The sequence below is a fragment of the Cucurbita moschata genome, unplaced genomic scaffold (assembly GCF_002738365.1).
Source record: "Cucurbita moschata cultivar Rifu unplaced genomic scaffold, Cmos_1.0 Cmo_Scf00012, whole genome shotgun sequence".
Classification (NCBI taxonomy): domain Eukaryota; kingdom Viridiplantae; phylum Streptophyta; class Magnoliopsida; order Cucurbitales; family Cucurbitaceae; genus Cucurbita; species Cucurbita moschata.
Genome location: NW_019268528.1, coordinates 163367 through 178846, shown reverse-complemented (window position 1 = coordinate 178846; position 15480 = coordinate 163367). Strand labels below are relative to the sequence as shown.

Genomic DNA, 15480 nt, shown 5'->3' with positions numbered 1-15480 from the left:
TTTAAAAAAAAAAAAAAAAAAAAAAAGAAAAAAAAAAAGATAAATTCAAATGCAATTGTAATGATGAAGCAACCTATTGGCCTCTCTAAGGCCACTGAAATAGGCTCCATGTGTGGTGGAATAATGGGTTCTGTGCGTTGCTTCACCTGCAAACAGAATCTGAAGTAACGGGGCTTTTGGGGATTCCTCTGTTCTTGGCAATGGCTCTGCCATGGCGTCCAAATCTTCGCCGCTTGATCCCACTGCAACGTATGAGTATGAGCCTTGAAACAGCGGATCGCTGCCCCATTGGCTCTTCAACACCTGACTAAAATGGAATTCAACGGTGTCGTTTTGGTTTCTCTGGCCGTTACTCCACCCATTGGAATCTGATTCTGAGTTTTCGTTTTGGGATCTGGGAATTAGGAAGTTGCTGATTGTGGTTGAAACTCCATTGATGATTTCGTCGTCTTTGAGCTTCTCCAGCTGAAGAGCTTCTTCTCCGGCGAACCATGATAATAAAATCGATGAATTCTGGTAGATTGGTTGCAGAGTTGTGGTTTTTCTCATCCACCATGGTATTCTTTTCCGCCGGAACTCAGAATCCGGCTGGTGGAAAACGAAATTCAGGCAAGGGAATTTGTTGATACTCTTGGGATTATCCCCGTCGTTCGTCGGCGGTGATAGCCGGAGAAAGAGCTTGTTAACGACGCCGAATCCCAACCGGGAAATCGCCTCTGTTTTAAACGACGGTAACGGAGGGTTAAACAGAGCTGAATCTTCCCGAGTCCCAGCTTTGAGAACGCCGAGTGAAACGGTGACGATTACATGATCGGCCGATGTATGGGAGCCGTCGGCGAAATGCAGCGTTACCGGAGTTGGAATATTCCGAGATTCCGATTCGGGATTCCATTCGATTTTGGTGACTTTTTTGCCCAATTGGACTAAACCAGGGGGGAGAACAGAGGCGATTGATTCGATTACGCTCAAGTAGCCTTTGGCGATGGTGATTTCCTCGCCGGGGAACATTTGGTACTCACTTTCCGCCACGAAATCCAACGTCGACAGCTCTCCGGCTGAGGTGTAAGTTCTTTGGTTGTTTTCATACATGGCGAAAATGGCTTCCTCGAGGGCTTTTTGGCTCCATTCTCCACACCCATTGACCTCCGTTACGCCATTTTTACTAAGCCAGTACGACTCCAGCCCTCGCCGGAGAAAAGCACCGACGCTGAGTTTATCATAATTACCTCGCCGGAGAAAATTGGATTCCCCGGCGATTTTTCCCTGAGCGAAATCCATAAGGTTTTTGAAGAGAGTAGAAATGGGGTCGACGGTGGCCGGTGAGAGCTCAACTCCACCTTCTGCAACGGTGGTTGACTGACCGGAGTAGCCGTCCATGCACTCCCATGGCTGGTCGGAGTTCAGAGCACCGATTCGATCGGCTATTTCATAAATTGGGCTGCCACCGATTCCATGGATCCACGTGGCACCCATCTCTATTCTCTCACCCATAAACTCAGCCGTGTTGATTCTGCCGCCTATTCTTCCTCCACCCTCCACGACGGAGATATCAAACAAATGTTGGGAACCCGGCGCCGTGTAGAGCTTATTCGCCGCCATGAGCCCCGCCATTCCGGCGCCAATAATGACAATTTTGGCCTTCTTCTCCACCATTTTTGGAGCTTGAATTCAAAGAGAAAAACCAGAAGAAGAAGAAGAAGAAGAGGGAAAAAGAGATATGGGTGAGAAAAATGAGTAACTGATGAGGAGAACTTATAAGGATGTCTTCTTGTATTTGGCTTCTTCACTTTTTAATTTAATAATTTCAAAACTGAATTAAATTATTTGAAATTTAGTCCAATAAAGACAGGGCTCTACTTTTATTGGAGTTTTTGTTGATTGCAAATATACACAAATTGTTATTGTTTTTTTTTTTTTTTTTTTTTAAATAAAAAATAAAAAATATTTCTTTCGAGAAAATAATAAACTCAACCCCACTGCCATTAATAACCTTGGCCCCAACCGGTAATACAGTAATTATTTATTTATTTTTACCGTGGCTCACAAAAATCCAAGATTCATATTTTTAATATTTAAATAATTATGAAAAAGGTACTTTTCTTATTGTACAAATTTCTTGATTTCTTAACCAAATGATCTTTCTGTGTTTGACCTTTTTTTTTTTTTTTTTTTTTTAATATGTGAAATAAATTTGGGTTTTACATAAAATTAAAAATTAAATTAATATAAATAGAGCGATGGAATATGGAAAAGAAAATAAGGAATAATAATTCAAATTATTTTGTTTTGAAAATTGAAATTATGAAAGTACGTACCATTCCCTTAGTCCATCTTAATTTTTGGAAGTATACGGCACAAAAAGATTTTGAAGGCAACATACTTTTTAAAGATTTCACTTTTCCAAAGATAATTGGATAAGACTATGGGGATCAAAAGTAAAAGTTTCTCATAAACATGCCTCTATTTGCAATAATATCACTTACTTTATTTATCTATAATTGAGACGTTTTCTTTAGAAATACAAACATTTTCTCCTTTGTCATTTCTGAGTTTCAACCAATATTTCTGGTAGAATTGCGTATAATTCATTCAAGTTCAATTGCGGAGTGACTCAATTTAGAATAAGATTCAAAGTCTTGATTCTAGAGATCGATCGTAAGAGTAATCTAATTCTAGCTTTGTTTTTTGATTTATCCGAATTTTGTATAAGAGGTGCTAATTTCTTTGATTTAAGGGTTACAACTTCTACAAAAATTTAGATCCTTATCTGACGATTAGGGTTGTCTTATCAATTTGCTATTTTATATATAAATATATAAATAAATAATTGAGGTGTTTTCTTCCTAAATTCAAGCATTTTCTTTACCATTTTTAAGTTTCAAGCAATAGAATTGCATCCAAGTCATTCTTGATCAAGTTCTGAATGACTCAATTTAGAATAAGGTTTCGAATCTTAATTCTAGATCTTCGATCGTAATAGAGGTAATACAATTTAAGCCTTGTCACTTAGTTGATCCAAATTTTGTATAAAAAAAAATGTTAATTGTTATTACTTCAACAAAAGTTCAATCCTTTGGCTTAGGATTAGGGTTGCCTTATCAATTTGGTATTTTATATATATATATATATATTCGATTCCGATAGAAATTATAAAGCGTGTTTGGCTTAGAGCAATTTTATATTGGAAAACCACTGAAGCACGTAATTAAAAACCCGTGTTGATTTATGAGGATAGTCTTCACTCCTAATACAGTTCAAAGACCATCAAGTACCAAATCTAGATAACATAATAACATTATTATGTTGATATTTTGTTACTTGCAATATAAAAGATGACAAAAAGAAAATAAAAAAAAAAAAAAAAATTAGAATCATTAAAGAATGGATTGTTGATTTACCATAAAGTTAACCATATATATATATATATATATAATTATGGTCATGAGACACCATCATAATCAAAACTTTATTTTCCAAATCCCATGACCCATCACCCACATTTTTAATAACTTAATTATATAATCAATCATCTTTTTTGTACCTATGCTACCTATATAATAATAATATAATTTATCCTAAGTTTAAATTTACATATATTTTTTTCATTAAAAAAAAATATATAATAATTAAATTTATCCACTCGATATCTTTATCACATTTAACGGCGGTAAAACCATATAGAACGTTTTAACGAAGAACATTTATTCTTTTAATAATGAATAAATTGGAAAGAAATCCATCTTCTTTCCTTTGATGATCAATCCAAATCTTCTTTAAAGGGAGTGCAAGATTTTGTTAGTAGCAATTTTAAGGCTGCCTTTAAGTGGTTGGGAGAGATAACCCTAATTAATATAATTTTTTTTAATTAGCATTAATTATCCAATAATATAATCCTAAGAAGTCAACCTCCAGTACTCCTAATATTATTTTGAATTAATTATTTATTAATATTTATAAAATAAGATTAAAATAAAATAAAAATAAAAATAAAATAAAATATTAATATAATCATAGGGACCATACTCATGATTAAAATGCAAATGTATTATTTCAGCTTTAAAAAGAAAAGATTGATAAGAAAACGATGGGAGTGAAATATGGGGCACAAAAAAGCATTGGGTTTTCCTTTTTCCTTTTTCCTTTTTCTCCATCAAAACAAATAATATATTATTTTATATATATATATATATTAATATTAAATATTTATACAACATAATTAATAACTTGTTTGTTACTATGAATCAAGGAGAATCTATGATTTCTTGGTTTCTTACAATGTAATCCTCATTCTACACGTCTATGACCCATATAGAATACCGTCATTCAACTTAACATGGTATCAGAATCATACCCCAAAACTTAGTCGTGCTAATAGATTGGTAAATCCTCAAATGTCGAATAAAGGACTCTGAAGCCATGGTACAAATGTACAAATAATGTGAATAAATAAATATTTTTAAATTATGAGAATAAAAAGTAAAATAAATAAATATATTTAATATTATCTGGGGGACACCGTGGCTCAGCTCTGAAGTATTAAGCCCATTATTTAATTAGTGGGCTTATGGGATTTTCAACTACTCAAGTTCGGCCCAAAAATGAGTCAATGCCAATAGTCAACGCCGAATTCAAATATTTAGTTTTAAAATATTATCCATATTATTACGTCATAAAAATCTATATTTGAAGAGAAATTTTACCAAAAGGATTAAATTGTTGTTATAAATTAGAATTTACCGGTTAAATTGAAAGTTAATCCAAATATAAAAGAAATATCTATATTTTAATGGGTTTTTAATAATTTTCCTAGGAGCCTACGAGTAGACTCGGTAGCAATAGGTTAGGTTACTTGAAGTTGGGGCCCGACTAAATTTGGGGTTTGATCAGATTGTGAGGTCTTATATCAATTTCATTGTGAGAACGGTTAAAGTTTAATGAAATTGACGTAAAAAAAAGTCATATTATATTGATTACGCGTATGAAATCTATATGGACGGACGGAACATGACAAGATCGCGAGCTTATCCTCTCGAAATTAATAAATAAATAAAAAAAGAGGAACATAGATGAAGTACATTGGGGTTTCAAATCAAAAGCTGAGGAAGATAATAAAGATTCTTATGCTTAATGAAACTAAAAGGCAGGTTCCAATTCACATGGAAGGTTTGGAAATTATATGGGACAAGGACACATCGACAAAACATTGATTTGAACTCTATTTCTATTCACTTCTTCTCATGTTTTTTTTTTTTTTTCAATTTTTTTTATTAAATTAATAGATCTTGATGTTTAAAAATCTCGACGATCCGAAAAATCTGATAAACCCACCTCAATCCAATCCATAGAGTTTGAGTTGAATTATGAACTCATTTGAATTAAGTTGAGTTTAAATCGTTTAATGAACACGACTCTCTAAAATGGTATGATATTGTCCACTTTGAGCATAAGCTCTGATGGCTTTGTACGCCTCCTCTTAATCGAGGCTCAACTCCTTTTCTTTTGGAGTCCTTTGTTCGACATTTAAGAATTCTATTGACATGACTAAGTTTAGAGGCATGACTCTAATACCATGTTAGAAGAACACGACTCTCCAAAATGGTATGATATTGTCCACTTTGAGCATAAACACTCATGGCTTTACTTTGGACTTCTTAAAAAAGCCTCGTACCAATAGAGATAGTACAATTTGATTATAAACCCATGATAATTCTCTAAATTAGCCGACTTTTATCCAACCGGAATAAATGAATAATTTTAGATTTAATTCAACGAATTGAATTTAGGGTTAATATTAAAAAACCAATATATATATATATATTGATGAGTAAATTTAATGTAGGCAAAATGTTTTGGTTAAATATTAGCATATAAAAATTAAAAATAAATTAAAATAAAAAACAATTTGTTCCAAATTCGGATGCATGTCTTCGACAGCTCCCTCCGACATCATATCTTCAATTGCTCCTACCACACCCACAGAATCCTCCTCTAATTCACCTTCAAATTAAAACCAAATTTACCTTATTTTTAATTTCAGAAGTCCAATCTTATAAATATGCTCGATATTCGTTCTCAAATCTTTATCATCTAAGAAATTTTAAACGAAAAATAATTACCAACCCTCAAATTTTATATATCGTCAATGTCATTAGTCAGGTCTGTAGAATAATTTCGGAATCAAATTTTCATAAACATAATTATTCCGTTCGTGATTTAAAATGATTCTTAAAAACTTTTAAGTAAATATCTTTTCTCGATTTTTAAGTGTAATTTTCATTTTCTCTAAGTTATTTTATTCTCAAGATCGCTCTCATTTAAATATAGTCTCATTAATTTTTCTCAATTCGTAAGTAAGTAAAAGAAATAAATAAATGTTAGTTGATTTAAAAAAACAGATAAGTTACTATGTCTAATCAGCTTTTGTATTTGTTATAGCAATAAATTTGTGTCTTTTTTGTTGTTATTCGTAGGCATAAATTTTTTAAAAAGATTTTTATAAAATCAGAATGATTTAGAATTTTGTTAATTTATTGATATGATTTCTGTCCCAATTTTGACAGACATATTACACCATATGCGACTTTTAACCTAAAGATCAATAGATATCTAATAATTAATAATTATTTAATTAAAAATTTGAATGGACGTATAATTTTACTAACATTATGAATAAGATTATAATTTTACGGGACATTTTTATCGAGCAGGAACAAAGAAATATTTACCGTTCTTATGTTTCAGTATATATATATATTTGTTTCGATCTTATTTAACTAACGAAGAAAAATCTTATTAATTTTTTTATATTCTCGGTTTATTATTGATAAGATGAAAAGTATAGAGGGGAGAAAATGATGGCATAGATGGAAGAAAATGAGCACAGCAAAAAATCATGCAGTGATTCGCTCTCTGTCTATGCCTCTCTCTTAACTATAAGCGGGACCAACCCATTATATATATATATTATTTTTTTGAAATTCCGCTTCGATTATGCGGGTCCCGAAAGAAGATGGATTGTGAGATTTCATATCAATTGGAGTGAGGAACACGTAGGAATAAAGATACCGAGTCTGGAAGGGAGAGAGAAATGAGTACCAGCGAGGACGTGGATCCCAATGAGAGATGGACAGTAAGATCTCAAAGAGACAATATATACTAGCGGTGGACTTAGACCATGGTTATATTTTCATGTCTTACGTCAGGGATGACTGTAACGCACCCCACAGTCCAGGCAGCACCCAGCCATGCAGGCAACTCGCCCAAGTGGGCTCCTCTTGTCTTTCATTCTAAACTAAACTATATAATTATTATTATTAAATGTTTTAAATATTTATGTTTTTTTTTTTTTTTTTTAAAATTAAAGAAAGAAAGTTGTTAAAAAAAATAATGAAATGACAAAATATTGGGGTGGGTTATTGGACCACGTGATGGTGTTGCAGCTGGCAGGCAGTGGCTTTGGCTTTGCCATAAAGATTTCGGTATCTCACAAACAAATAACTCTTCTCTCTCCAATCAAATAATGCAATACAAGATTCTCTTACCATAATATTGTTTTTATTTATTTATTTATTTATTATTATTATTATTGAAGTACTTTACAAACAAGATAGATTATGTCAGACTTAAATAATTCTAAACATACAGAGTTGGTGGTGTATAAAATAATTTAAATACTTGAAGATCGAACCGTACGATCGGTGATGTAGAAAATAATTTAATTTAGTTGTTGATACAATATGTAACCATATAATATAAATATATATCCAAAATAATTGAACGATCCGACCATTATTAACATGAATCTTAAAGATTACATTTTTAATATCACAAAAATAACCAATTAGTTGCTGGAAAAAAAATATATAAAAAAATAAATAATTAATATTTTAAAAAATGTATTTAATTTAAAATTTTAATAAATGGGCAACTTACCCATAATTCAACAAATAATCTTTGACCTATAGATCTTGTTTATTCATATAATTTTGTCCTCTCTTTGGAACAAAAATGATAGAGCTACCCATCAAACGCCATTTCTAAAATATATTTTAAAAAATAATTTCTCTATTTACTTTTTTTTTTAATTATTTATTTATTTATAACATCGACTAAATTCTAAAAACAATAATAAAAGTTTTAAAAGCTAATCGGGACTTAGCTTCATAGCAACGAAACAAAGTTAAGTCACTGCTTAATCCGAAATATCATATGGGTAGGTAGGTTCGGGATGATCCAATCAATCTTTTGTGAATTTCGCTAGGGAAGCGGTGAATTTAAATGTAAAAATAAATAATTAAATGGGGATGCAGCGATAAAAGCAAGGGTGTCTTGTCGGGATAGGTTAATGTACAAAATCTAAGGTACATGGAAAATAAGGACAGCGGTATGGTCGTCCTAAGGAGAAGATAGGGGAAATAATTAATAATCAATAAAGAAAAAATAAATATAAAATAAAAAGGAAAAATTATTGATTTGACGTGTCTGAAACATGTCCAAAAATGCATGAATTAATACATTGAAGTATGTCTATTCTAGTACATTTTGGTATGCAGCTTTCGTACGTACCATAGTACTCAACATTACGATCTTATTATATGTTTGTTTCCTCCAACATTTTTCATTTAATCTCTATACTACTATCATATCAATTTATTCGATTTCCGTTTTTATTAATATTTATTTTATTCCCTCCCCCATTTTTATTTAATGTTTTTTTTTTTTAAGGTTAGCTCAATGCTAATAGATATTGTCTTTTGTGGGTATCCCTTCTAGGTTTTTAAAATGCATATGATCGTCCCTTTCTACACCCTCATAAAGTATGTTTTTTTTTCCTCTCTAAGCGATGTGGGATCTCATAATCCATCCTCCTTCAGGGCCCAACGTCCTCGCTGACACTCGTTTCTCTTGCCTACAATCAACGTGGGACCTTCCTAACTTTGGGGCCTGATGTCATTGTTTGCACACTGCCTTATGTCCACCCCCCTTTGGGGCTCAACCTCCTTGTTGACACATCGCCCGATGTCTAATTCTGATACCATTTGTGTAGCATATATTGTCCACTTTTGCCAATTACGTATTATCATCAACCTTGCGACCTTCACGATTTTAAAACGTGTTTAGCCCTAGTTCGACATGTGCCTCAACTCTGATACCATTTGTAATGATCCAAGTCCACCATTAATAGATATTGTCATCTTTTGATTTTCACTTTCAGCGTCTACTATGGAGAAGTTTACAGAGCCTTATAAAAAAATGTTTTTGTTTCTTTCTCGAACGAACGTGGGTATCCAAAATCTCTATAAATATTCCATTTTGGTACCAACAAACCCACAGAACCATTTCTTCCCTTCTTGTTTGCCTCTGAAAATCATTGGGAATAAGAAAAATGACAGAGAATCATCCCCTTCCAGCTTATTTCATACTCACCTTTTTCCTAAGCTGTTTGAAATCCGGAATAAACAAATCCAAGCCATGGACAGGATTACACCAGCAACCAAACAAGCTCCGTCACGATCCCGAAGCTCTGAACTTGGCAGCATCGGATTACGGGAATATGGTTAAGGAAGCCCCCGCCGCAGTTCTTCAACCCTCCTCGATAAACGACGTCGTTCACTTAATATCCTACGCCTACAACAATCCCATCCCTTTTCCAATAGCCGCTAGAGGACAAGGCCACTCCGTACGAGGCCAAGCAATGGCCAAAAACGGCGTCGTTATCGACATGTCGGCACTGCGGCGGAATCGGAAAACCGCTGGGATTGCCGTCTTCGCCCGCCGCTGGACTGGCGAATTATACGCCGATGTCGGTGGGGAGCAGCTGTGGATCGACGTGCTGAATGCCACGCTGGCGTATGGGGTGACGCCGGTTTCGTGGACGGATTATTTGTACATCACAGTCGGGGGAACGTTATCAAACGGCGGGATCAGCGGGCAGAGTTTCCGGTACGGTCCGCAGGTCAGCAATGTGGTGGAGATGGATGTCGTTACTGGTACGAAAAATAATTTATAAAATTAAAATTAAAATTTTAGAACTTTAGGGATTACATAATTGAATTATTAAATTAAATATTTTATTTTGTTGATAATATTATATTATAATATATTATGAAAGGACAAGTTTGGTTGTTAGAGAATGTATATTAAGTGGACACATTTTTCTCCATATCATTAAATGATGTGAGAAAGCTGTGAGTATCTGTGGTCCCTTACTCTGAAACCTAATTTTAAATATTTTATTTTTTTTAAAAAAATATATATATTATTGGTTGCATTGCGTGCATGGAATTAATTTTGAAACTCGATTCTTTAAAATAATAATAATTAATGTATTTTCAGGGAAAGGGAATATGGTGACTTGCTCTGCCAAAAGGAATTCGGAGCTTTTTCATGCCGTTCTTGGCGGTTTGGGTCAATTTGGAATTATTGCTCAGGCTAGAATCGCTTTGGAACCAGCTCCAAATAGGGTAACTTCTATTTTTATCAGGGTATTTCCTAATAATCTTTGATCATGAGGGCAGAGCTCTCGTGCAACTAATGTGAAAAAAAAAAAAAAAAAAAAAAAATTACTAAAATTATTAAATAAAAAAAATGAAAATAGTTGGGGAGTAAATTGTCCAATGAAAGCTTCCAAAGAACCCTACATATCCTTGTCTTTGTTTGGGAGTTTCTGTCACTTCCAACCACCGAAACGGCGTCGTATCTGTAGTACAGACAAATCCGGAATTAATTCTCAACTATGTTTAAGCATTTCTTAAACTGCATGCTTTGACTGCTAATTTATCGTGATTATTATATGTGAAAATTAAATATTTATTTTTTGGAATTTAATTACTTGTAGGTTAAATGGGTAAGAATGTTGTACAGTAACTTTTCCGCATTTACCAAAGATCAAGAACGTTTGATCTCATTAAATGGAAGGAAACAAGCGAGCGCACTTGATTACTTGGAGGGTTTGGTTCTGCTGCATCACAGTTCACCGGATAGTTGGCGCTCTTCCTTCTTTCCACCGTCTGATCATCCCAGAATTATCTCCTTCGTTAATCAATACTCTGTGGTTTATTGCCTTGAAGTTGCTAAATATTATGATCATCATACTCTGTCTACCGTAGATAAGGTACTCCCCAACTACGTGTTCGAGATTAATTTTGAAATTGTTAAGATGATTTTATCCTACTTGAAATCGTTCACGATCAATTTTGATTGTATTAAATAAGTGCCATAAACACATGATTCCGTGTAGTAACGCTTGTTTATTTTGATGTTGTGTTTGTAGGAGCTTGAAGTATTACTAGCAGAGTTAGATTATGAGAGCGGATTCAAGTTCGAGAAAGATGTAACGTATGTTGAGTTTCTAAATAGGGTTAGAACTGGAGAATTGAAGCTTCAATCTAAGGGATTGTGGGACGTTTCTCATCCATGGCTAAATTTGTTTGTACCAAAATCCCGTATCTTGGATTTCGACTCAGGTGTCTTCAAAGACATAGTATTAAGACGAAACATAACCAAAGGACCAGTGCTGATATATCCAATGAACCGATCAAAGTAAGCTCTTACGAAACGTTTATGTTCTTCTCGACAGAAACTCGACAATAATTAATAACATTTAGCTTATGTAATATGCAGATGGGATGATAGAAACTCGACAGTAATTCCAGAAGAAGAAGTGTTCTACACGATAGGGTTTTTGCATTCAAGTGGGTTTGATGAACGGAAGTTGTTTGACGAACAAAACGAGGAGATAATAGAATTTTGTACGAAATCAGGCATTCAAATCAAACAATATCTTCCTCATTACAACACAAACACAATGGATCCACCATTTTGGTTCCAAATGGCCAACTTTCCGACAAAGAAAGATCAAGTATGACCCTAAACTTATTCTTTCCCCCGGACACAAAATTTTCAATCTCTTACCCGTGTAACATAGGTGGTATAAAATATGTTGAGTATTATTCTTGTCTCTATATATGAAAATGACATACGTCAAATCGAGATTTATATGGCTATAAATTGAAAGAAGGCTTCAAAAGGAGTAAGAACGAGTAACACGAACAACCTAAACTCAGCTCAACGGGTTAAAATATTTCCTGAGAAGAGCAATCAGATAAGATGTGAATAGAGAGCAAATAAAAGAGTTGATTTGCAAATAGTCATCATGTTGCAATACAAAGAGGCATTGGAGCTTCGGATGAGCAAAACCATAAACTGGCCATTCTGAGGTCCTAAAATCTCCATTTTCTACATTTCCTCTGTGACGAAAATGGCTGATGATATTTATAAGCGCATCATCTTCCATCACTGGAACGACAAAGGCAGAAACTAAAGGATATTAATATCTCGTCGAGACCCAAAACGTCGTGCCTGGTCAAACTCTGATAGCATTGGCAAGGAGAGAGGAGGAATACATCCAGGATAATGAGGATGAAAAATGTTCGACATTCATACTTCTACTGCAGTAACTGCGTCTTCATCTGTAGAAGCGGGTGAAGTGATAATATCTTCTTGGATACTTTCTTCATCCGTTTCGTCTCTGTTCGGTGACTTACCTCTTTGCTCATCGTGTATTTTGTCTCGAAGTTTCGTGACTAGATCTTCCCTAACATCTTCATTCTCTGACAAAAAGGTTTTCAAGGCATCTTTGCCTCGAAAACCTCGACCGTTAAAGCTATAATATGCACCTGCCCTGGATATGAATTTGTGTTTCAAACCCAGATTCATAATCTCTGTCTCTTTACATATACCCTTTCCAAACTCGAGATCGAATTGAGCAGTCCGAAATGGAGGAGCGAGCTTATTCTTCACCACTTTTACTTGAACTTCGCTTCCCACTATCTGTAATCAAAATACGACGAGAAATCAACCAACCATTGAGAAATCACCTTTAGAGTCATGATAATGTCTGTACCTCTTCACCATTCTTGGCAAAACCTATCCTTTTAATGTTCAGTCGTACTGAGGCATAAAACTTCAAGGCATTGCCACCACAGGTAACTTCAGTTGGACCACCACCAAATCCAAAAGTGGTCAGCTTTGACCTTACCTAGAGAAGCATGCATATAATAAGCGCAATACTGAGAGACTGTGATGCCATAACAATGTGAGAAATTGCAGTATATTACTGAGACAATTGAGAAATGAAATAAGACCTGATTAATAAAGATCAAGACAGTCTGTGATAAGGACAAAGAATGACACAATTTGCGAAGTGCTTGGCTCATGAGTCTAGCTTGCATTGCCATGTGGGCATCACCCATTTCACCATCGAGTTCACCTTTAGGCACAAGAGCAGCTACCTGCCATAGAGGCAATCATGAACAAACGAAATTGTTACTGTTGCCTATCCAAAAAAGGAAAAGAAAAAAGAACATAAAACATATAAAAACAATGAATTTCCCCAACCGTCTTCTTTAAAAGAGTTTGCATCATACTCACACTGTCAACAACAACAACATCAACTGAACCGCTTCGGATTATGGTATCCACGAGACTAAGAGCTTGTTCACCACAGTCAGGTTGAGATAGGAGCAGATTCTCAGTGTTCACTCCAATAGCCCGAGCAAGGGATGGATCAAGAGCATGCTCCGCATCAACAAAGACACAGTAACCTGCATCAAAAACACCAAAACAAATTACTCCAGCATTATGTTTATGTCCGATACAGTTATACTTAGAAATTTTCACCTCCAAACAAGTCTTTTATTTTATTTTTTAAAATAAAAAGCATAAACGAATTTTCAAAGGATGAAAAAAAAAATATATATATGCAGTTTTAGCATGAGTTATATGAAAATGGTCTAATATAAAGACTTCTCATCAACAATTTTGAGGTCAATCCATTTATCAACCACGTGTTCTAAAGCTTAATTCTTCTAACCATACTTCTTATCTAAAGCTATCCAAAATTCTGTAGAACTTTTAGTTGAACAAAATTTTATAGATATTTCTATGGCACAAAATATCATTTTCTTCGAATTTTTTTTCAGCAGTAGTCTTAGTAGTCATGATTGGGTCACAATCACTAGCTTTAGAAGTTTCATAGACCTTTTCTTTTCCTTTTTTCATTAACAGAAATAATAGAATAAAGACCTAGAGTAGTGAGCCAAAGTTCCATCCGTTGTTGCCAACATTGAAATTTTGTCCAACAAAATTTTCAGGTTGAATGGTTATATTTAGACTCATCAGTAGAGGCCATAACATCAAAAAATACTAACAGTATTCCTAACCATGTCTGCTCTAAGATTGTTTGCAAAACAAATGGGCAGGAATATGATTAACATAACAACAACAAACAAGTATAAACATATTACCCAGTAAAATAGGATTCAGAAAGTTTGTTTTATAAATTAAAGAAAGGGAAAGTCATTTAATTGATCCTTCCTTTGAGAAGAAATTCCAGAACTTTATGGCTTGTTTAAAGGGTTTTAATTGATATTCTCTTCATAATGGGCAGTGAGTATTTATGTCAGAGAGCATTACAAAGAGTACTGAGAATTTTTCTTCCTTTGAGCAGACAAGTAAATGGGGATTTGCAACAGAGCCTAGTTGCACACAAGCTTTCTAGAAGGGAGTCGTCTCATGGGACTGGAGTGTCCAGAAACTCAACGCAAGTGGGGGCACGACTTCTATAAGGGCAAAGTCATGCTGTGCGCCTCGACCCAACTAACAGGCTTTCTAAACCATATTTTACTGATTAATATCTTTATATTTGTTAATTGTTAGTTTTACGATATTCCTGCCCATTTGTTTTGGGAGCTTTTTCCAACATAACCAGCCAAATTATCCAAATGAACTACAAATACAAGCAGAAGCCAGTAGTAAGAATAAAACAGAGTGGGTGTGAATGAATGATCGCATTCACTTATCATTTAAACAGTACCTCCTTGCTTCTGGGATTCAGCAATTACATGCAGAGCAAGAGTTGTCTTTCCGGATGCCTCTGGACCATAAATCTCGATTACGCGACCCTATATATCACAAACATGAAACATGATGATCAAGGAAAGGAACTTCATATAGGCTTCTAAAATAAAAGATATAACAATTCAAAAGTATGTGATTAAGAAAATGTTTGAACCTTACAAAGTCATCCTAAAGAAGTGTAAAATACCTTCGGAAGGCCACCAATTCCTAGAGCCATATCCAATGCGAACGAACCTGTGGGAACCACAGGCACATCTCTAGATGATACAGAACGGCCAAGCCACATGATAGACCCCTTTCCAAACGTGGAAGTTATCTGATCCAAGGCTTGTTGTAAGGCCAGCTCTTTCTTAGACAAATTTTCTTCACAAGAATCACTCCCATCTGATGACTTCGACTTTCTTTTACCTTCAGATTCATACAATATTTACATTTGAGATATATTGTAATGAACGCAATACATTGAACATACAAATATATATATATATATATATATATATATATATATATATATATATATATATATATATATATATATATATATATATATATATATATATA

At 34.1% G+C, this 15480-nt stretch overlaps 3 protein-coding genes across 4 annotated transcripts in view; 1 reads left to right on the top strand and 2 right to left on the bottom strand.

Moving 5' to 3' along the window:
- The window catches only part of LOC111450217 (probable polyamine oxidase 5), a 2074-nt gene extending 266 nt beyond the window's left edge, over positions 1-1808 (bottom strand). The window contains exon 1 of one of the 2 annotated variants that reach the window (XM_023090231.1): positions 39-1808. In XM_023090231.1, coding sequence (XP_022945999.1) covers positions 46-1653 — 1608 coding nt within the window. In that variant the 5' untranslated portion in view covers positions 1654-1808 and the 3' untranslated portion in view covers positions 39-45. The remainder of the gene's footprint in view (positions 1-38) is intronic. The other variant, XM_023090230.1, reaches the window with a different exon arrangement.
- A 7566-nt stretch (positions 1809-9374) lies between these two features.
- Positions 9375-12063, top strand: LOC111450699 (cytokinin dehydrogenase 3-like). Its single transcript, XM_023090939.1, is given in 6 exon segments — positions 9375-9989; positions 10336-10463; positions 10838-11113; positions 11273-11541; positions 11623-11793; positions 11795-12063. Coding segments are annotated over 6 exon segments (1575 nt in total). The 5' UTR covers positions 9375-9385; the 3' UTR covers positions 11922-12063.
- A 19-nt stretch (positions 12064-12082) lies between these two features.
- LOC111450700 (DNA repair protein recA homolog 3, mitochondrial) overlaps positions 12083-15480 on the bottom strand; it is a 6625-nt gene continuing 3227 nt past the window's right edge. The window contains exons 3-8 of the mRNA XM_023090940.1: positions 15107-15327; positions 14876-14963; positions 13432-13604; positions 13146-13292; positions 12905-13039; positions 12083-12831 (exon numbers count right to left, since the gene is read on the bottom strand). Coding sequence (XP_022946708.1) covers positions 12439-12831; positions 12905-13039; positions 13146-13292; positions 13432-13604; positions 14876-14963; positions 15107-15327 — 1157 coding nt within the window. The 3' untranslated portion in view covers positions 12083-12438. The remainder of the gene's footprint in view (positions 12832-12904; positions 13040-13145; positions 13293-13431; positions 13605-14875; positions 14964-15106; positions 15328-15480) is intronic.